This window comes from Colias philodice, chromosome 20 (genome assembly GCF_061535455.1).
Source record: "Colias philodice isolate Cphi_HAF_F1 chromosome 20, ilColPhil1 Martin Lab GWU primary, whole genome shotgun sequence".
Taxonomy (NCBI): domain Eukaryota; kingdom Metazoa; phylum Arthropoda; class Insecta; order Lepidoptera; family Pieridae; genus Colias; species Colias philodice.
In genome coordinates, this window is record NC_143105.1 from 2,259,781 (window position 1) to 2,285,275 (window position 25,495).

Consider the following 25,495-nt stretch of genomic DNA (forward strand, 5'->3'; position numbering starts at 1 on the left):
ACGTTCTGCAGAGTGTATAACACGTGCTTCATGCTCTACACAGTGCATTTCATGTTCTACACTGACGATACCACATGCTAGACGATCTAATGAGTGTATAATACGTGCTACACGTTCTGCAGAGTGTATAATACGTGCTAAACGTTCTGCAGAGTGTATAACACGTTCTACATGCTCTACACAGTGCATTTCATGTTCTACACCGACGATACCACATGCTAGACGATCTACAGAGTGTATAATACGTGCTAAACGTTCTGCAGAGTGTATAACACGTGCTACATGCTCTACAAAGTGCATTTCATGTTCTACACTGACGATACCACATGCTAGACGATCTACAGAGTGTATAATACGTGCTAAACGTTCTGCAGAGTGTATAATACGTGCTAAACGTTCTGCAGAGTGTATAACACGTGCTACATGCTCTACACAGTGCATTTCATGTTCTACACTGACGATACCACATGCTAGACGATCTACAGAGTGTATAATACGTGCTAAACGTTCTGCAGAGTGTATAACACGTGCTACATGCTCTACACAGTGCATTTCATGTTCTACACTGACGATACCACATGCTAGACGATCTACAGAGTGTATAATACGTGCTAAACGTTCTGCAGAGTGTATAACACGTGCTACATGCTCTACACAGTGCATTTCATGTTCTACACTGACGATACCACATGCTAGACGATCTACAGAGTGTATAATACGTGCTAAACGTTCTGCAGAGTGTATAATACGTGCTAAACGTTCTGCAGAGTGTATAACACGTGCTACATGCTCTACACAGTGCAATTCATGTTCTACACTGACGATACCACATGCTAGACGATCTACAGAGTGTATAATACGTGCTAAACGTTCTGCAGAGTGTATAACACGTGCTACATGCTCTACACAGTGCATTTCATGTTCTACACTGACGATACCACATGGTAGACGATCTACAGAGTGTATAATACGTGCTACACGTTCTGCAGAGTGTATAATACGTGCTAAACGTTCTGCAGAGTGTATTACACGTGCTACATGCTCTACACAGTGCATTTCATGTTCTACACTGACGATACCACATGCTAGACGATCTACAGAGTGTATAATACGTGCTAAACGTTCTGCAGAGTGTATAATACGTGCTAAACGTTCTGCACAGTGTATAACACGTGCTACATGCTCTACACAGTGCAATTCATGTTCTACACTGACGATACCACATGCTAGACGATCTACAGAGTGTATAATACGTGCTTAACGTTCTGCAGAGTGTATAACACGTGCTACATACTCTACACAGTGCATTTCATGTTCTACACTGACGATACCACATGCTAGACGATCTACAGAGTGTATAATACGTGCTACACGTTCTGCAGAGTGTATAATACGTGCTAAACGTTCTGCAGAGTGTATAACACGTGCTACATGCTCTACACAGTGCATTTCATGTTCTACACTGACGATACCACATGCTAGACGATCTAATGAGTGTATAATACGTGCTAAACGTTCTGCAGATTGTATAATACGTGCTAAACGTTCTGCAGAGTGTATAACACGTGCTACATGCTCTACACAGTGCATTTCATGTTCTACACTGACGATACCACATGCTAGACGATCTACAGAGTGTATAATACGTGCTAAACGTTCTGCAGAGTGTATAATACGTGCTTAACGTTCTGCAGAGTGTATAACACGTGCTACATGCTCTACACAGTGCATTTCATGTTCTACACTGACGATACCACATGCTAGACGATCTACAGAGTGTATAATACGTGCTAAACGTTCTGCAGAGTGTATAATACGTGCTAAACGTTCTGCAGAGTGTATAATACGTGCTAAACGTTCTGCAGAGTGTATAACACGTGCTACATGCTCTACACAGTGCATTTCATGTTCTACACTGACGATACCACATGCTAGACGATCTACAGTGTATAATACGTGCTAAACGTTCTGCAGAGTGTATAATACGTGCTTAACGTTCTGCAGAGTGTATAATACGTGCTAAACGTTCTGCAGAGTGTATTACACGTGCTACATGCTCTACACAGTGCATTTCATGTTCTACACTGACGATACCACATGCTAGACGATCTACAGAGTGTATAATACGTGCTACACGTTCTGCAGAGTGTATAATACGTGCTAAACGTTCTGCAGAGTGTATAACACGTGCTTCATGCTCTACACAGTGCATTTCATGTTCTACACTGACGATACCACATGCTAGACAATCTAATGAGTGTATAATACGTGCTACACGTTCTGCAGTGTGTATAATACGTGCTAAACGTTCTGCAGAGTGTATCACACGTGCTACATGCTCTACACAGTGCATTTCATGTTCTACACTGACGATACCACATGCTAGACGATCTACAGAGTGTATAATACGTGCTAAACGTTCTGCAGAGTGTATAATACGTGCTTAACGTTCTGCAGAGTGTATAATACGTGCTAAATGTTCTGCAGAGTGTATTACACGTGCTACATGCTCTACACAGTGCATTTCATGTTCTACACTGACGATACCACATGCTAGACGATCTAATGAGTGTATAATACGTGCTACACGTTCTGCAGAGTGTATAATACGTGCTAAACGTTCTGCAGAGTGTATAACACGTGCTACATGCTCTACACAGTGCATTTCATGTTCTACACTGACGATACCACATGCTAGACGATCTACAGAGTGTATAATACGTGCTACACGTTCTGCAGAGTGTATAATACGTGCTAAACGTTCTGCAGAGTGTATAACACGTGCTTCATGCTCTACACAGTGCATTTCATGTTCTACACTGACGATACCACATGCTAGACGATCTAATGAGTGTATAATACGTGCTACACGTTCTGCAGAGTGTATAATACGTGCTAAACGTTCTGCAGAGTGTATAACACGTTCTACATGCTCTACACAGTGCATTTCATGTTCTACACCGACGATACCACATGCTAGACGATCTACAGAGTGTATAATACGTGCTAAACGTTCTGCAGAGTGTATAACACGTGCTACATGCTCTACAAAGTGCATTTCATGTTCTACACTGACGATACCACATGCTAGACGATCTACAGAGTGTATAATACGTGCTAAACGTTCTGCAGAGTGTATAATACGTGCTAAACGTTCTGCAGAGTGTATAACACGTGCTACATGCTCTACACAGTGCATTTCATGTTCTACACTGACGATACCACATGCTAGACGATCTACAGAGTGTATAATACGTGCTAAACGTTCTGCAGAGTGTATAACACGTGCTACATGCTCTACACAGTGCATTTCATGTTCTACACTGACGATACCACATGCTAGACGATCTACAGTGTATAATACGTGCTCAACGTTCTGCAGAGTGTATAACACGTGCTACATGCTCTACACAGTGCATTTCATGTTCTACACTGACGATACCACATGCTAGACGATCTACAGAGTGTATAATACGTGCTAAACGTTCTGCAGAGTGTATAATACGTGCTAAACGTTCTGCAGAGTGTATAACACGTGCTACATGCTCTACACAGTGCAATTCATGTTCTACACTGACGATACCACATGCTAGACGATCTACAGAGTGTATAATACGTGCTAAACGTTCTGCAGAGTGTATAACACGTGCTACATGCTCTACACAGTGCATTTCATGTTCTACACTGACGATACCACATGGTAGACGATCTACAGAGTGTATAATACGTGCTACACGTTCTGCAGAGTGTATAATACGTGCTAAACGTTCTGCAGAGTGTATTACACGTGCTACATGCTCTACACAGTGCATTTCATGTTCTACACTGACGATACCACATGATAGACGATCTACAGAGTGTTTAATACGTGCTAAACGTTCTGCAGAGTGTATAATACGTGCTAAACGTTCTGCAGAGTGTATTACACGTGCTACATGCTCTACACAGTGCATTTCATGTTCTACACTGACGATACCACATGCTAGACGATCTACAGAGTGTATAATACGTGCTTAACGTTCTGCAGAGTGTATAATACGTGCTTAACGTTCTGCAGAGTGTATTACACGTGCTACATGCTCTACACAGTGCATTTCATGTTCTACACTGACGATACCACATACTAGACGATCTACAGAGTGTATTATACGTGCTAAACGTTCTGCAGAGTGTATAACACGTGCTAAACGTTCTGCAGAGTGTATAATACGTGCTAAACGTTCTGCAGAGTGTATTACACGTGCTACAGGCTCTACACAGTGCATTTCATGTTCTTCACCGACGATACCACATGCTAGACGATCTACAGAGTGTATAATACGTGCTAAACGTTCTGCAGAGTGTATAATACGTGCTTAACGTTCTGCAGAGTGTATAATACGTGCTAAACGTTCTGCAGAGTGTATTACACGTGCTACATGCTCTACACAGTGCATTTCATGTTCTACACTGACTATACCACATGCTAGACGATCTACAGAGTGTATAATACGTGCTAAACGTTCTGCAGAGTGTATAATACGTGCTTAACGTTCTGCAGAGTGTATAACACGTGCTACATGCTCTACACAGTGCATTTCATGTTCTACACTGACGATACCACATGCTAGACGATCTACAGAGTGTATAATACGTGCTAAACGTTCTGCAGAGTGTATAATACGTGCTGAACGTTCTGCAGAGTGTATAATACGTGCTAAATGTTCTGCAGAGTGTATTACACGTGCTACATGCTCTACACAGTGCATTTCATGTTCTACACTGACGATACCACATGCTAGACGATCTACAGAGTGTATAATACGTGCTAAACGTTCTGCAGAGTGTATAATACGTGCTTAACGTTCTGCAGAGTGTATAACACGTGCTACATGCTCTACACAGTGCATTTCATGTTCTACACTGACGATACCACATGCTAGACGATCTACAGAGTGTATAATACGTGCTACACGTTCTGCAGAGTGTATAATACGTGCTAAACGTTCTGCAGAGTGTATAACACGTGCTTCATGCTCTACACAGTGCATTTCATGTTCTACACTGACGATACCACATGCTAGACGATCTAATGAGTGTATAATACGTGCTACACGTTCTGCAGAGTGTATTATACGTGCTAAACGTTCTGCAGAGTGTATCACACGTGCTACATGCTCTACACAGTGCATTTCATGTTCTACACCGACGATACCACATGCTAGACGTTCTGCAGAGTGTATAATACGTGCTAAACGTTCTGCAGAGTGTATTACACGTGCTACATGCTCTACACAGTGCATTTCATGTTCTACACTGACGATACCACATGCTAGACGATCTACAGAGTGTATAATACGTGCTAAACGTTCTGCAGAGTGTATAACACGTGCTACATGCTCTACACAGTGCATTTCATGTTCTACACTGACGATACCACATGGTAGACGATCTACAGAGTGTATAATACGTGCTACACGTTCTGCAGAGTGTATAATACGTGCTAAACGTTCTGCAGAGTGTATTACACGTGCTACATGCTCTACACAGTGCATTTCATGTTCTACACTGACGATACCACATGCTAGACGATCTACAGAGTGTATAATACGTGCTAAACGTTCTGCAGAGTGTATAATACGTGCTTAACGTTCTGCAGAGTGTATAACACGTGCTACATGCTCTACACAGTGCATTTCATGTTCTACACTGACGATACCACATGCTAGACGATCTACAGAGTGTATAATACGTGCTAAAAGTTCTGCAGAGTGTATAATACGTGCTTAACGTTCTGCAGAGTGTATAATACGTGCTAAACGTTCTGCAGAGTGTATTACACGTGCTACATGCTCTACACAGTGCATTTCATGTTCTACAGTGACGATACCACATGATAGACGATCTACAGGGTGTTTAATACGTGCTAAACGTTCTGCAGAGTGTATAATACGTGCTAAACGTTCTGCAGAGTGTATAACACGTGCTTCATGCTCTACACAGTGCATTTCATGTTCTACACTGACGATACCACATGCTAGACGATCTACAGAGTGTATAATACGTGCTAAACGTTCTGCAGAGTGTATAATACGTGCTTAACGTTCTGCAGAGTGTATAACACGTGCTACATGCTCTACACAGTGCATTTCATGTTCTACACTGACGATACCACATGCTAGACGATCTACAGAGTGTATAATACGTGCTAAAAGTTCTGCAGAGTATATAATACGTGCTAAACGTTCTGCAGAGTGTATAATACGTGCTAAACGTTCTGCAGAGTGTATTACACGTGCTACATGCTCTACACAGTGCATTTCATGTTCTACACTGACGATACCACATGATAGACGATCTACAGAGTGTTTAATACGTGCTAAACGTTCTGCAGAGTGTATAATACGTGCTAAACGTTCTGCAGAGTGTATTACACGTGCTACATGCTCTACACAGTGCATTTCATGTTCTACACTGACGATACCACATGCTAGACGATCTACAGAGTGTATAATACGTGCTAAACGTTCTGCAGAGTGTATAATACGTGCTTAACGTTCTGCAGAGTGTATAACACGTGCTACATGCTCTACACAGTGCATTTCATGTTCTACACTGACGATACCACATGCTAGACGATCTACAGAGTGTATAATACGTGCTAAACGTTCTGCAGAGTGTATAATACGTGCTTAACGTTCTGCAGAGTGTATAATACGTGCTAAACGTTCTGCAGAGTGTATTACACGTGCTACATGCTCTACACAGTGCATTTCATGTTCTACACTGACGATACCACATGCTAGACGATCTACAGAGTGTATAATACGTGCTCAACGTTCTGCAGAGTGTATAATACGTGCTTAACGTTCTGCAGAGTGTATAACACGTGCTACATGCTCTACACAGTGCATTTCATGTTCTACACTGACGATACCACATGCTAGACGATCTACAGAGTGTATAATACGTGCTAAACGTTCTGCAGAGTGTATAATACGTGCTAAACGTTCTGCAGAGTGTATAACACGTGCTACATGCTCTACACAGTGCATTTCATGTTCTACACTGACGATACCACATGCTAGACGATCTACAGAGTGTATAATACGTGCTAAACGTTCTGCAGAGTGTATAATACGTGCTTAACGTTCTGCAGAGTGTATTATACGTGCTAAATGTTCTGCAGAGTGTATTACACGTGCTACATGCTCTACACAGTGCATTTCATGTTCTACACTGACGATACCACATGCTAGACGATCTACAGAGTGTATAATACGTGCTAAACGTTCTGCAGAGTGTATAACACGTGCTACATGCTCTACACAGTGCATTTCATGTTCTACACTGACGATACCTTATGCTAGACGATCTACAGAGTGTATAATACGTGCTACACGTTCTGCAGAGTGTATAATACGTGCTTAACGTTCTGCAGAGTGTATAACACGTGCTTCATGCTCTACACAGTGCATTTCATGTTCTACACTGACGATACCACATGCTAGACGATCTACAGAGTGTATAATACGTGCTAAACGTTCTGCAGAGTGTATAATACGTGCTTAACGTTCTGCAGAGTGTATAATACGTGCTAAACGTTCTGCAGAGTGTATAATACGTGCTAAATGTTCTGCAGAGTGTATTACACGTGCTACATGCTCTACACAGTGCATTTCATGTTCTACACTGACGATACCACATGCTAGACGATCTACAGAGTGTATAATACGTGCTAAACGTTCTGCAGAGTGTATAATACGTGCTGGACGTTCTGCAGAGTGGATAACACGTGCTACATGCTCTACACAGTGCATTTCATGTTCTACACTGACGATACCACATGCTAGACGATCTACAGTGTGTATAATACGTGCTACACGTTCTGCAGAGTGTATAATACGTGCTAAACGTTCTGCAGAGTGTATAACACGTGCTTCATGCTCTACACAGTGCATTTCATGTTTTACACTGACGATACCACATGCTAGACGATCTAATGAGTGTATAATACGTGCTACACGTTCTGCAGAGTGTATAATACGTGCTAAACGTTCTGCAGAGTGTATCACACGTGCTACATGCTCTACACAGTGCATTTCATGTTCTACACTGACGATACCACATGCTAGACGATCTACAGAGTGTATAATACGTGCTACACGTTCTGCAGAGTGTATAATACGTGCTAAACGTTCTGCAGAGTGTATAACACGTGCTTCATGCTCTACACAGTGCATTTCATGTTCTACACTGACGATACCACATGCTAGACGATCTAATGAGTGTATAATACGTGCTACACGTTCTGCAGAGTGTATAATACGTGCTAAACGTTCTGCAGAGTGTATCACACGTGCTACATGCTCTACACAGTGCATTTCATGTTCTTCACTGACGATACCACATGATAGACGATCTACAGAGTGTATAATACGTGCTAAACGTTCTGCAGAGTGTATAATACGTGCTTAACGTTCTGCAGAGTGTATAATACGTGCTAAACGTTCTGCAGAGTGTATTACACGTGCTACATGCTCTACACAGTGCATTTCATGTTCTACACTGACGATACCACATGCTAGACGATCTACAGAGTGTATAATACGTGCTAAACGTTCTGCAGAGTGTATAACACGTGCTTCATGCTCTACACAGTGCATTTCATGTTCTACACTGACGATACCACATGCTAGACGATCTAATGAGTGTATAATACGTGCTACACGTTCTGCAGAGTGTATAATACGTGCTAAACGTTCTGCAGAGTGTATCACACGTGCTACATGCTCTACACAGTGCATTTCATGTTCTTCACTGACGATACCACATGCTAGACGATCTACAGAGTGTATAATACGTGCTAAACGTTCTGCAGAGTGTATAATACGTGCTTAACGTTCTGCAGAGTGTATAATACGTGCTAAACGTTCTGCAGAGTGTATTACACGTGCTACATGCTCTACACAGTGCATTTCATGTTCTACACTGACGATACCACATGCTAGACGATCTACAGAGTGTATAATACGTGCTAAACGTTCTGCAGAGTGTATAACACGTGCTAAACGTTCTGCAGAGTGTATAATACGTGCTTAACGTTCTGCAGAGTGTATTACACGTGCTACATGCTCTACACAGTGCATTTCATGTTCTACACTGACGATACCACATGCTAGACGATCTACAGAGTGTATTATACGTGCTCAACGTTCTGCAGAGTGTATAACACGTGCTAAACGTTCTGCAGAGTGTATAATACGTGCTAAACGTTCTGCAGAGTGTATTACAAGTGCCACATGCTCTACACAGTGCATTTCATGTTCTACACTGACGATACCACATGCTAGACGATCTACAGAGTGTATAATACGTGCTAAACGTTCTGCAGAGTGTATAATACGTGCTTAACGTTCTGCAGAGTGTATAATACGTGCTTAACGTTCTGCAGAGTGTATAATACGTGCTAAATGTTCTGCAGAGTGTATTACACGTGCTACATGCTCTACACAGTGCATTTCATGTTCTACACTGACGATACCACATGCTAGACGATCTACAGAGTGTATAATACGTGCTAAACGTTCTGCAGAGTGTATAACACGTGCTACATGCTCTACACAGTGCATTTCATGTTCTACACTGACGATACCACATGGTAGACGATCTACAGAGTGTATAATACGTGCTACACGTTCTGCAGAGTGTATAATACGTGCTAAACGTTCTGCAGAGTGTATAACACGTGCTTCATGCTCTACACAGTGCATTTCATGTTCTACACTGACGATACCACATGCTAGACGATCTAATGAGTGTATAATACGTGCTACACGTTCTGCAGAGTGTATAATACGTGCTAAACGTTGTGCAGAGTGTATCACACGTGCTACATGCTCTACACAGTGCATTTCATGTTCTACACTGACGATACCACATGCTAGACGATCTACAGAGTGTATAATACGTGCTAAACGTTCTGCAGAGTGTATAACACGTGCTACATGCTCTACACAGTGCATTTCATGTTCTACACTGACGATACCACATGGTAGACGATCTACAGAGTGTATAATACGTGCTACACGTTCTGCAGAGTGTATAATACGTGCTAAACGTTCTGCAGAGTGTATAACACGTGCTTCATGCTCTACACAGTGCATTTCATGTTCTACACTGACGATACCACATGCTAGACGATCTAATGAGTGTATAATACGTGCTACACGTTCTGCAGAGTGTATAATACGTGCTAAACGTTCTGCAGAGTGTATCACACGTGCTACATGCTCTACACAGTGCATTTCATGTTCTTCACTAACGATACCACATGCTAGACGATCTACAGAGTGTATAATACGTGCTAAACGTTCTGCAGAGTGTATAATACGTGCTAAACGTTCTGCAGAGTGTATTACACGTGCTACATGCTCTACACAGTGCATTTCATGTTCTACACTGACGATACCACATGCTAGACGATCTACAGAGTGTATAATACGTGCTAAACGTTCTGCAGAGTGTATAATACGTGCTAAACGTTCTGCAGAGTGTATAACACGTGCTACATGCTCTACACAGTGCATTTCATGTTCTACACTGACGATACCACATGCTAGACGATCTACAGAGTGTATAATACGTGCTACACGTTCTGCAGAGTGTATAATACGTGCTAAACGTTCTGCAGAGTGTATAATACGTGCTTAACGTTCTGCAGAGTGTATAACACGTGCTACATGCTCTACACAGTGCATTTCATGTTCTACACTGACGATACCACATGCTAGACGATCTACAGAGTGTATAATACGTGCTAAACGTTCTGCAGAGTGTATAATACGTGCTTAACGTTCTGCAGAGTGTATAATACGTGCTAAATGTTCTGCAGAGTGTATTACACGTGCTACATGCTCTACACAGTGCATTTCATGTTCTACACTGACGATACCACATGCTAGACGATCTACAGAGTGTATAATACGTGCTTAACGTTCTGCAGAGTGTATAATACGTGCTAAACGTTCTGCAGAGTGTATAACACGTGCTACATGCTCTACACTGTGCATTTCATGTTCTACACTGACGATACCACATGCTAGACGATCTACAGAGTGTATAATACGTGCTTAACGTTCTGCAGAGTGTATAATACGTGCTTAACGTTCTGCAGAGTGTATAATACGTGCTATATGTTCTGCAGAGTGTATTACACGTGCTACATGCTCTACACAGTGCATTTCATGTTCTACACTGACGATACCACATGCTAGACGATCTACAGAGTGTATAATACGTGCTTAACGTTCTGCAGAGTGTATAATACGTGCTAAACGTTCTGCAGAGTGTATCACACGTGCTACATGCTCTACACAGTGCATTTCATGTTCTACACTGACGATACCACATGCTAGACGATCTACAGAGTGTATAATACGTGCTAAACGTTCTGCAGAGTGTATAACACGTGCTTCATGCTCTACACAGTGCATTTCATGTTTTACACTGACGATACCACATGCTAGACGATCTAATGAGTGTATAATACGTGCTACACGTTCTGCAGAGTGTATAATACGTGCTAAACGTTCTGCAGAGTGTATCACACGTGCTACATGCTCTACACAGTGCATTTCATGTTCTACACTGACGATACCACATGCTAGACGATCTAATGAGTGTATAATACGTGCTACACGTTCTGCAGAGTGTATAATACGTGCTAAACGTTCTGCAGAGTGTATCACACGTGCTACATGCTCTACACAGTGCATTTCATGTTCTACACTGACGATACCACATGCTAGACGATCTACAGAGTGTATAATACGTGCTACACGTTCTGCAGAGTGTATAATACGTGCTAAACGTTCTGCAGAGTGTATAACACGTGCTTCATGCTCTACACAGTGCATTTCATGTTCTACACTGACGATACCACATGCTAGACGATCTAATGAGTGTATAATACGTGCTACACGTTCTGCAGAGTGTATAATACGTGCTAAACGTTCTGCAGAGTGTATCACACGTGCTACATGCTCTACACAGTGCATTTCATGTTCTTCACTGACGATACCACATGCTTGACGATCTACAGAGTGTATAATACGTGCTAAACGTTCTGCAGAGTGTATAATACGTGCTAAACGTTCTGCAGAGTGTATTACACGTGCTACATGCTCTACACAGTGCATTTCATGTTCTACACTGACGATACCACATGCTAGACGATCTACAGAGTGTATAATACGTGCTAAACGTTCTGCAGAGTGTATAACACGTGCTTCATGCTCTACACAGTGCATTTCATGTTCTACACTGACGATACCACATGCTAGACGATCTAATGAGTGTATAATACGTGCTACACGTTCTGCAGAGTGTATAATACGTGCTAAACGTTCTGCAGAGTGTATCACACGTGCTACATGCTCTACACAGTGCATTTCATGTTCTTCACTGACGATACCACATGCTAGACGATCTACAGAGTGTATAATACGTGCTAAACGTTCTGCAGAGTGTATAATACGTGCTTAACGTTCTGCAGAGTGTATAATACGTGCTAAACGTTCTGCAGAGTGTATTACACGTGCTACATGCTCTACAAAGTGCATTTCATGTTCTACACTGACGATACCACATGCTAGACGATCTACAGAGTGTATAATACGTGCTAAACGTTCTGCAGAGTGTATAACACGTGCTAAACGTTCTGCAGAGTGTATAATACGTGCTTAACGTTCTGCAGAGTGTATTACACGTGCTACATGCTCTACACAGTGCATTTCATGTTCTACACTGACGATACCACATGCTAGACGATCTACAGAGTGTATTATACGTGCTCAACGTTCTGCAGAGTGTATAACACGTGCTAAACGTTCTGCAGAGTGTATAATACGTGCTAAACGTTCTGCAGAGTGTATTACAAGTGCTACATGCTCTACACAGTGCATTTCATGTTCTACACTGACGATACCACATGCTAGACGATCTACAGAGTGTATAATACGTGCTAAACGTTCTGCAGAGTGTATAATACGTGCTTAACGTTCTGCAGAGTGTATAATACGTGCTTAACGTTCTGCAGAGTGTATAATACGTGCTAAATGTTCTGCAGAGTGTATTACACGTGCTACATGCTCTACACAGTGCATTTCATGTTCTACACTGACGATACCACATGCTAGACGATCTACAGAGTGTATAATACGTGCTACACGTTCTGCAGAGTGTATAATACGTGCTAAACGTTCTGCAGAGTGTATAATACGTGCTTAACGTTCTGCAGAGTGTATAACACGTGCTACATGCTCTACACAGTGCATTTCATGTTCTACACTGACGATACCACATGCTAGACGATCTACAGAGTGTATAATACGTGCTAGACGTTCTGCAGAGTGTATAATACGTGCTTAACGTTCTGCAGAGTGTATAATACGTGCTAAATGTTCTGCAGAGTGTATTACACGTGCTACATGCTCTACACAGTGCATTTCATGTTCTACACTGACGATACCACATGCTAGACGATCTACAGAGTGTATAATACGTGCTTAACGTTCTGCAGAGTGTATAATACGTGCTAAACGTTCTGCAGAGTGTATCACACGTGCTACATGCTCTACACAGTGCATTTCATGTTCTACACTGACGATACCACATGCTAGACGATCTACAGAGTGTATAATACGTGCTAAACGTTCTGCAGAGTGTATAACACGTGCTACATGCTCTACACAGTGCATTTCATGTTCTACACTGACGATACCACATGGTAGACGATCTACAGAGTGTATAATACGTGCTACACGTTCTGCAGAGTGTATAATACGTGCTAAACGTTCTGCAGAGTGTATAACACGTGCTTCATGCTCTACACAGTGCATTTCATGTTCTACACTGACGATACCACATGCTAGACGATCTAATGAGTGTATAATACGTGCTACACGTTCTGCAGAGTGTATAATACGTGCTAAACGTTCTGCAGAGTGTATCACACGTGCTACATGCTCTACACAGTGCATTTCATGTTCTTCACTAACGATACCACATGCTAGACGATCTACAGAGTGTATAATACGTGCTAAACGTTCTGCAGAGTGTATAATACGTGCTAAACGTTCTGCAGAGTGTATTACACGTGCTACATGCTCTACACAGTGCATTTCATGTTCCACACTGACGATACCACATGCTAGACGATCTACAGAGTGTATAATACGTGCTAAACGTTCTGCAGAGTGTATAATACGTGCTAAACGTTCTGCAGAGTGTATAACACGTGCTACATGCTCTACACAGTGCATTTCATGTTCTACACTGACGATACCACATGCTAGACGATCTACAGAGTGTATAATACGTGCTACACGTTCTGCAGAGTGTATAATACGTGCTAAACGTTCTGCAGAGTGTATAATACGTGCTTAACGTTCTGCAGAGTGTATAACACGTGCTACATGCTCTACACAGTGCATTTCATGTTCTACACTGACGATACCACATGCTAGACGATCTACAGAGTGTATAATACGTGCTAAACGTTCTGCAGAGTGTATAATACGTGCTTAACGTTCTGCAGAGTGTATAATACGTGCTAAATGTTCTGCAGAGTGTATTACACGTGCTACATGCTCTACACAGTGCATTTCATGTTCTACACTGACGATACCACATGCTAGACGATCTACAGAGTGTATAATACGTGCTTAACGTTCTGCAGAGTGTATAATACGTGCTAAACGTTCTGCAGAGTGTATAACACGTGCTACATGCTCTACACTGTGCATTTCATGTTCTACACTGACGATACCACATGCTAGACGATCTACAGAGTGTATAATACGTGCTAAACGTTCTGCAGAGTGTATAATACGTGTTTAACGTTCTGCAGAGTGTATAACACGTGCTACATGCTCTACACAGTGCATTTCATGTTCTACACTGACGATACCACATGCTAGACGATCTACAGAGTGTATAATACGTGCTAAACGTTCTGCAGAGTGTATAATACGTGCTTAACGTTCTGCAGAGTGTAGAATACGTGCTAAATGTTCTGCAGAGTGTATTACACGTGCTACATGCTCTACACAGTGCATTTCATGTTCTACACTGAGATACCACATGCTAGACGATCTACAGAGTGTATAATACGTGCTAAACGTTCTGCAGAGTGTATAATACTTGCTAAACGTTCTGCAGAGTGTATAACACGTGCTACATGCTCTACACAGTGCATTTCATGTTCTACACTGACGATACCACATGCTAGACGATCTACAGAGTGTATAATACGTGCTAAACGTTCTGCAGAGTGTATAATACGTGCTAAATGTTCTGCAGAGTGTATTACACGTGCTACATGCTCTACACAGTGCATTTCATGTTCTACACTGACGATACCACATGCTAGACGATCTACAGAGTGTATAATACGTGCTAAACGTTCTACAGAGTGTATAATACGTGCTAAACGTTCTGCAGAGTGTATAACACGTGCTACATGCTCTACACAGTGCATTTCATGTTCTACACTGACGATACCACATGCTAGACGATCTACAGAGTGTATAATACGTGCTACACGTTCTGCAGAGTGTATAATACGTGCTAAACGTTCTGCAGAGTGTATAACACGTGCTTCATGCTCTACACAGTGCATTTCATGTTCTACACTGACGATACCACATGCTAGACGATCTAATGAGTGTATAATACGTGCTACACGTTCTGCAGAGTGTATAATACGTGCTAATCGTTCTGCAGAGTGTATCACACGTGCTACATGCTCTACACAGTGCATTTCATGTTCTACACCGACGATACCACATGCTAGACGTTCTGCAGAGTGTATAATACGTGCTAAACGTTCTGCAGAGTGTATTACACGTGCTACATGCTCTACACAGTGCATTTCATGTTCTACACTGACGATACCACATGCTAGACGATCTACAGAGTGTATAATACGTGCTAAACGTTCTGCAGAGTGTATAATACGTGCTTAACGTTCTGCAGAGTGTATAATACGTGCTTAACGTTCTGCAGAGTGTATAATACGTGCTAAATGTTCTGCAGAGTGTATTACACGTGCTACATGCTCTACACAGTGCATTTCATGTTCTACACTGACGATACCACATGCTAGACGATCTACAGAGTGTATAATACGTGCTAAACGTTCTGCAGAGTGTATAATACGTGCTGGACGTTCTGCAGAGTGTATAACACGTGCTACATGCTCTACACAGTGCATTTCATGTTCTACACTGACGATACCACATGCTAGACGATCTACAGAGTGTATAATACGTGCTACACGTTCTGCAGAGTGTATAATACGTGCTAAACGTTCTGCAGAGTGTATAACACGTGCTTCATGCTCTACACAGTGCATTTCATGTTTTACACTGACGATACCACATGCTAGACGATCTAATGAGTGTATAATACGTGCTACACGTTCTGCAGAGTGTATAATACGTGCTAAACGTTCTGCAGAGTGTATCACACGTGCTACATGCTCTACACAGTGCATTTCATGTTCTACACTGACGATACCACATGCTAGACGATCTACAGAGTGTATAATACGTGCTAAACGTTCTGCAGAGTGTATAACACGTGCTACATGCTCTACACAGTGCATTTCATGTTCTACACTGACGATACCACATGGTAGACGATCTACAGAGTGTATAATACGTGCTACACGTTCTGCAGAGTGTATAATACGTGCTAAACGTTCTGCAGAGTGTATAACACGTGCTTCATGCTCTACACAGTGCATTTCATGTTCTACACTGACGATACCACATGCTAGACGATCTAATGAGTGTATAATACGTGCTACACGTTCTGCAGAGTGTATAATACGTGCTAAACGTTCTGCAGAGTGTATCACACGTGCTACATGCTCTACACAGTGCATTTCATGTTCTTCACTGACGATACCACATGCTAGACGATCTACAGAGTGTATAATACGTGCTAAACGTTCTGCAGAGTGTATAATACGTGCTTAACGTTCTGCAGAGTGTATAATACGTGCTAAACGTTCTGCAGAGTGTATTACACGTGCTACATGCTCTACACAGTGCATTTCATGTTCTACACTGACGATACCACATGCTAGACGATCTACAGAGTGTATAATACGTGCTAAACGTTCTGCAGAGTGTATAACACGTGCTACATGCTCTACACAGTGCATTTCATGTTCTACACTGACGATACCACATGCTAGACGATCTACAGAGTGTATAATACGTGCTAAACGTTCTGCAGAGTGTATTATACGTGCTTAACGTTCTGCAGAGTGTATAATACGTGCTAAATGTTCTGCAGAGTGTATAACACGTGCTACATGCTCTACACAGTGCATTTCATGTTCTACACTGACGATACCACATGCTAGACGATCTACAGAGTGTATAATACGTGCTACACGTTCTGCAGAGTGTATAATACGTGCTAAACGTTCTGCAGAGTGTATAATACGTGCTTAACGTTCTGCAGAGTGTATAACACGTGCTACATGCTCTACACAGTGCATTTCATGTTCTACACTGACGATACCACATGCTAGACGATCTACAGAGTGTATAATACGTGCTAAACGTTCTGCAGAGTGTATAATACGTGCTGGACGTTCTGCAGAGTGGATAACACGTGCTACATGCTCTACACAGTGCATTTCATGTTCTACACTGACGATACCACATGCTAGACGATCTACAGAGTGTATAATACGTGCTACACGTTCTGCAGAGTGTATAATACGTGCTAAACGTTCTGCAGAGTGTATAACACGTGCTTCATGCTCTACACAGTGCATTTCATGTTCTACACTGACGATACCACATGCTAGACGATCTAATGAGTGTATAATACGTGCTACACGTTCTGCAGAGTGTATAATACGTGCTAAACGTTCTGCAGAGTGTATCACACGTGCTACATGCTCTACACAGTGCATTTCATGTTCTTCACTAACGATACCACATGCTAGACGATCTACAGAGTGTATAATACGTGCTAAACGTTCTGCAGAGTGTATAATACGTGCTAAACGTTCTGCAGAGTGTATTACACGTGCTACATGCTCTACACAGTGCATTTCATGTTCTACACTGACGATACCACATGCTAGACGATCTACAGAGTGTATAATACGTGCTAAACGTTCTGCAGAGTGTATAATACGTGCTAAACGTTCTGCAGAGTGTATCACACGTGCTACATGCTCTACACAGTGCATTTCATGTTCTACACTGACGATACCACATGCTAGACGATCTACAGAGTGTATAATACGTGCTAAACGTTCTGCAGAGTGTATAACACGTGCTACATGCTCTACACAGTGCATTTCATGTTCTATTTTATTTTATTTTATTTTATTTTCTTTATTGGAAAACATACAGAGACAAAGACAGAGATATATAAAACAAAACAGATCTTACTAACTAAAGATACATGAAAATGTCTCCTTATGGTGTTTTCACTGTGAACATATATTATTTTTGCCAACACCCAGCAGTAGGAGAGACAGGGAAAACATACCTAGTTGATAATAATTAATATTTAACATGAGTAGTTACATAAAGACGGAGGTAAATACCGTTAACATTCTTATGTGTTCAGTAGCAGTTTTTTTACATTCGTTTTGTAAGACGAAGAGGAACAAGAAAACATATCAAGATCGTTCATATAAGTATTATAAAAACTAGACATTCTGTGAAGAGGCACACGAAGACCAATATTGGTTCTGGCGGTCGGTATATGGAATAAATCTTTTGAGCGCGTTGATCTGGATGGGATGCGATAATTTATTAAACTAAGAAGTTCTGAGCAGGCTATTTCTCCTACGCATATTTTTCTTAACGTGAGAGAATCGATTAAGTTTCGGCGCCGACTTAACGAAAGAAGATTGTAACGACGCAAAAGATCCTCGTAATGTTGCCGACCGCCACTTAGGCGGAAATTTAAAATGCGTAGAAATTTCTTTTGAACCATCTCAATTTTATTTATATAAATATCGTAAAACGGATTCCAGATGGGACATGCATACTCTAATTGAGATTGCACAAGAGTTTTGTAGAGACATATAAAAGCTTCTCTATCCTTGAAAGTTTTAGTAACGCGTGTAATAAAGCCCAACATGCGGTAAGACTTAGTGAGTATGTGGTCTATATGTTGATCAAGTATTAAACATTCGTCGAAGTAGACACCGAGATCACGAATACAGGAAACCGAGTCCAGTAGGTGACCTCCCAGATTAAATACTGTTGGAATTTTGTTAATTTTTTTAGAGAAAGTAATATGTTTACATTTATTGTAAGCCAAAAATAATTTATTACGTTTACAATAATCATCCAATCTATTTAGGTCGTCCTGAATATGGTGTAAATCCTTAGTATCAACAACATTAGAGTATAACTTTAGGTCGTCTGCATACAGCAAAAATTTACATTTTTCAAAACATTGTGAAATATCATTAATAAATAAGTCAAAAAGCAGGGGCCCCAGGATCGAGCCCTGCGGGACGCCCGAGGAGACAACGACTTGAGTAGAAGTGTAACCGTTAATGACAACTGATTGTACTCGATTGCTTAAATACGCGGCAAACCAGCGTAGTAGATTTCCCTTAATTCCATTAAATGACAATTTTTGTAGTAAAAGTAAGTGATCTACTTTATCGAATGCCTTTTTAAAGTCCGTATATATCGTTTCTATTTGTTGTTTGTGATCCAGTGCATTGAACAAGTAATTGGAAAATACGAGAAGATTCGATACGGTTGACCTACCAGCGACAAATCCATGTTGTTGGTCTAAGATGAGGTGTTTTAAACTCGAATAGATGTGACGGTGTATTAAAGTTTCGAGTACTTTGGGAATGGCCGAAAGTATCGAAATGGGGCGGTAATTCTCTACGTCATTTCTCTCACCGGATTTAAAGATAGGTGTTATGTATGCTTGCTTCCATATATTTGGAAAGGAGCCAGAACTCAAGCATTTATTAAAGATAATCTCCAAAGGGGTACAGAGTGTTTTACTGGTTTGTTTGAGAAAAACTGGGCCTATTTTGTCCGGTCCTGGACCCTTGTTAGGATCGATGTTTTGCAAGACAGTGCGTATATCGGATTTGGTAAGACGAATGCAATTTATATTTATGTGCGTGTTATCATTATGATCGTCTGTGAGAATATTATCCACATTGTATGCCGCAGCAGATGTTGGCTCGAAAACTGACTGAAAATATTTTGAAAACATCTCAGCTATAACATTTGGATCGTCAGATTTAGAATTCGCGAACTTCATGACACGCGGGTACCCTGAATTAGAATTTTTTAGAGAAGACGTGTATTTCCAGAAGTACTTAATATTTTCTTTAAGAGACTTTTCAATATTAGCCGTGTAATTATTGTGACATGTAGTAAGAAGCTGTTTTACTCTAGTTCGTAACAAGGAAAACTCTTGATAATCTCTTAGAGAACCGTAAGTCTTCCACCGCTTCCATAGTTTACGCTTACGCCTTAAGGCTTGAATTAAACATTTAGAAAACCAGACGGGGTATTTTGTGGACTTTACTTTAACCAAAGGAATGTGTGAGTTAATGATGTTATAAATATTAGCGTAGAAAATATCAATTGCTTTATCCGATGGAAGAGGTGTTAGTAAAGAGAGCCAGTCTATATTATTTATTTCATAGTTAATTTGGTCATAATTACCTTTGAAAAAGTTCCTTTTGGCTAATGAATTCACAGGCATCACGTTAGAAGCAGATATCGAGCATACTATGTCTAAGGCCGGGTGATGAGGGACAACATTCAATAAGGGATCAGCAGAAGATTGAACACAATTGGGTATATTAGATAGTACTAAATCAAGCAGTTTCGCATTTTCATTATAAATACTATTTGTTTGCTTTAGGTTCATAAATGACATAGTACACATTAGAGATTTTGATGTTTCAGTGTGCACGGTGCCAAGAAAGGCGTCTGAGTTATCAAAAGACCATTTTATATATGGCAGGTTGAAATCGCCGATGATTAGAAAATTACTAAAACGTGAACTAGAATATACGTCACAAAGTCTTCGAAAATATGTATCATAAGAGATGTTACCTGAAGCTGGTGGAATATAACATGCGTTTAATAGGAGCCCCGAATTAGACGGAAAATGTAAAAATATTTCTTCAATTTCAGGTGTCTCGAGTTCAGAAGTTCTCACAGCCTTAAATTCTTTTTTGACAAATACTAACACTCCCCCTCCCCCTTTCTTACCTGAAATTGTGAGATTTCTATCGCGGCGAAAAATAACGTAACCATCTGTTAGAAGCTCCGCGTCTAAGATAGATGATGTCAACCAGGTTTCAACCAATATTATTAAATCATAGTTACTCGAAAGAATATTTAATTTTAGTTCAGTAAGTTTAGTTTTTATGCCTCCACAGTTCTGATAAAATATATTCAAAGTTTTAGAATTCATTGTACATAGATATAGGATAGAAATAAAATATAATTATTCCTTTTAACAATATAACGACCGTAGAGTTAATAGTGTTCGTGTTCCTCTCCGCATCAAATACAAAATTAAAATAAGACATTGAATAGTTAATATAATTATTAAATAAGCAATAAACATGTTTAAACGATGACAATTTAGCATGCTTTATAAAAAAGTTTTTTATAATTAGTGTAAGGTTAACAGCAGCTAGTCATATGATTTTATTCAAATCATCAGTACATCGCACATGAATGACCTTGGAATCATCTGTTTTGCGCAACAAAATACAGCTATTTTTCACCCAAGTGTATTTATAATTTTTTTCTTTGGCTAGAATACGAGATTTACTAAAAAGAATTTTATTTTTAAGTGTAAGGTGTTCGTTTATAAAGAAGCGCGTATTTTTTGTTGCATCCGCGGCGTTTGTAGGCGCACCAAAAAGTTGAGCAGTGGTGAGGGAGCGCCGCGCGCGCGCGCCGGCGATCAGGTCGTCGCGTTGCCGGCGAGTTGTGAGTTGCAATATGATATTTTTTGGGCGGTCTGAGGGGATGCCTGGTGCAACACGGTGTACATTCCTGATATCGCTGTCTTTCAAATCGACGCCCACCAGTTTACAAATCTCCAAACTGAGATGTATTAAATTTTCCGCCTTGCGTTCGGGTATATTTTGTATTTCGACGTTGCAGCTTCGGGAAGCTTGTTCGAGATCTTCAAACTTAGAGCTTAGCGTTTGCAAGTCCGCGCGGAGTGCATTATTTTCTTGTAACAACGTATTGTCCGACACAGATTGCAAATGATTTCCGTAGCCCTTCTCTAATTGCGTTAACCGCTCCTCCCAACAGTTCATACGTTTCGCCAGGTTGTTAATATCGTTATCAAATTTTTTGGAGACTTCTATGATGGCAGAGTTTAAATCTTCGCGCCATTGCTGCCGCAGACTATCGAGTTTTGTGTCCATATAGCGAGTTAGCGCATCGGTGTCTACATTCAGTATCGAAGCTGGCGCCAAACTCGCTTTAGGGGAAGACGAAACTGGGGCGGCTGTATGCTTCTTAACTTTGCACGTAGGACACTTCCATTTCAATTTATTCATAGGTAAAATTTTTTTGAAGTCTGATTCGGTCATGTCCACGCAATAGAAATGCAAAACCAAATTACATGACGTACATTTTATGCCTTCCTTATCAGTAATAATCTTCGAGCATAATTTGCAGCAATCCATGTCCATTAAAAAGTTGACTAATATGAATAAAAACTTTGTAGTAATGCGCCAGCTGATTCCTTTGTTAGTTGATTATAGTTGGGTGCATAGAAAATTACAAAAGCGGGTAATATTATTATGATATTGTTCACGATGTATCGCAGTGTAAAAGTGTCCGAGAAGAAGGTCGTAAGCGCCGTGCAATGAGCGTCGCTTACGCGTTTTAATAACACACTACGTAAACTTCACTGATTGTTGATAGTTTCAAAAGAAAAAATGTTTTTTTTAATGTTTATAAAGACTTACGATGAATGTTTATACACTGAATTTATTCACTGATGTGCCAGTGACGAGTATACACAGTTTTGAGCACTTATATAGACTGTATACCACTCAAACTAATTTAATTGTTGGATACTAATTATTGCACTGCTACGTGAAGGCGAGTTCGATGATGTAAAATCCACTGACGATACCACATGGTAGACGATCTACAGAGTGTATAATACGTGCTACACGTTCTGCAGAGTGTATAATACGTGCTAAACGTTCTGCAGAGTGTATAACACGTGCTTCATGCTCTACACAGTGCATTTCATGTTCTACACTGACGATACCACATGCTAGACGATCTAATGAGTGTATAATACGTGCTACACGTTCTGCAGAGTGTATAATACGTGCTAAACGTTCTGCAGAGTGTATCACACGTGCTACATGCTCTACACAGTGCATTTCATGTTCTTCACTGACGATACCACATGCTAGACGATCTACAGAGTGTATAATACGTGCTAAACGTTCTGCAGAGTGTATAATACGTGCTTAACGTTCTGTAGAGTGTATAATACGTGCTAAACGTTCTGCAGAGTGTATTACACGTGCTACATGCTCTACACAGTGCATTTCATGTTCTACACTGACGATACCACATGCTAGACGATCTACAGGGTGTATAATACGTGCTAAACGTTCTGCAGAGTGTATAATACGTGCTAAACGTTCTGCAGAGTGTATAACACGTGCTACATGCTCTACACAGTGCATTTCATGTTCTACACTGACGATACCACATGCTAGACGATCTACAGAGTGTATAATACGTGCTAAACGTTCTGCAGAGTGTATAATACGTGCTTAACGTTCTGCAGAGTGTATAATACGTGCTAAATGTTCTGCAGAGTGTATTACACGTGCTACATGCTCTACACAGTGCATTTCATGTTCTACACTGACGATACCACATGCTAGACGATCTACAGAGTGTATAATACGTGCTATACGTTCTGCAGAGTGTATAATACGTGCTAAACGTTCTGCAGAGTGTATAACACGTGCTACATGCTCTACACAGTGCATTTCATGTTCTACACTGACGATACCACATGCTAGACGATCTACAGAGTGTATTATACGTGCTCAACGTTCTGCAGAGTGTATAACACGTGCTAAACGTTCTGCAGAATGTATAATACGTGCTTAACGTTCTGCAGAGTGTATTACACGTGCTACATGCTCTACACAGTGCATTTCATGTTCTTCACTGACGATACCACATGCTAGACGATCTACAGAGTGTATAATACGTGCTAAACGTTCTGCAGAGTGTATAATACGTGCTTAACGTTCTGCAGAGTGTATAATACGTGCTAAACGTTCTGCAGAGTGTATAACACGTGCTACATGCTCTACACAGTGCATTTCATGTTCTACACTGACGATACCACATGCTAGACGATCTACAGAGTGTATAATACGTGCTAAACGTTCTGCAGAGTGTATAACACGTGCTACATGCTCTACTCAGTGCATTTCATGTTCTACACTGACGATACCACATGCTAGACGATCTACAGAGTGTATAATACGTGCTAAACGTTCTGCAGAGTGTATCATACGTGCTTAACGTTCTGCAGAGTGTATAATACGTGCTAAATGTTCTGCAGAGTGTATTACACGTGCTACATGCTCTACACAGTGCATTTCATATTCTACACTGACGATACCACATGCTAGACGATCTACAGAGTGTATAATACGTGCTAAACGTTCTGCAGAGTGTATCACACGTGCTACATGCTCTACACAGTGCATTTCATGTTCTTCACTGACGATACCACATGCTAGACGATCTACAGAGTGTATAATACGTGCTAAACGTTCTGCAGAGTGTATAATACGTGCTTAACGTTCTGCAGAGTGTATAATACGTGCTAAACGTTCTGCAGAGTGTATTACACGTGCTACATGCTCTACACAGTGCATTTCATGTTCTACACTGACGATACCACATGCTAGACGATCTACAGAGTGTATAATACGTGCTAAACGTTCTGCAGAGTGTATAATACGTGCTAAACGTTCTGCAGAGTGTATAACACGTGCTACATGCTCTACACAGTGCATTTCATGTTCTACACTGACGATACCACATGCTAGACGATCTACAGAGTGTATAATACGTGCTAAACGTTCTGCAGAGTGTATAATACGTGCTTAATGTTCTGCAGAGTGTATAATACGTGCTAAATGTTCTGCAGTGTATTACACGTGCTACATGCTCTACACAGTGCATTTCATGTTCTACACTGACGATACCACATGCTAGACGATCTACAGAGTGTATAATACGTGCTAAACGTTCTGCAGAGTGTATAATACGTGCTTAACGTTCTGCAGAGTGTATAACACGTGCTACATGCTCTACACAGTGCATTTCATGTTCTACACTGACGATACCACATGCTAGACGATCTACAGAGTGTATAATACGTGCTAAACGTT

At 40.9% G+C, this 25,495-nt stretch overlaps 2 protein-coding genes across 4 annotated transcripts in view; one reads left to right on the plus strand and one right to left on the minus strand.

Moving 5' to 3' along the window:
- The window catches only part of Pi4KIIalpha (phosphatidylinositol 4-kinase II alpha), a 91,169-nt gene that overhangs the window by 33,232 nt on the left and 32,442 nt on the right, over positions 1–25,495 (plus strand). The window lies entirely within an intron of this gene.
- LOC149479295 (uncharacterized) lies at positions 21,722–22,636 on the minus strand. Its single transcript, XM_089708328.1, has one exon. The coding sequence runs from the start codon at positions 22,634–22,636 to the stop codon at positions 21,722–21,724; it is 915 nt and encodes a 304-aa protein (XP_089564454.1).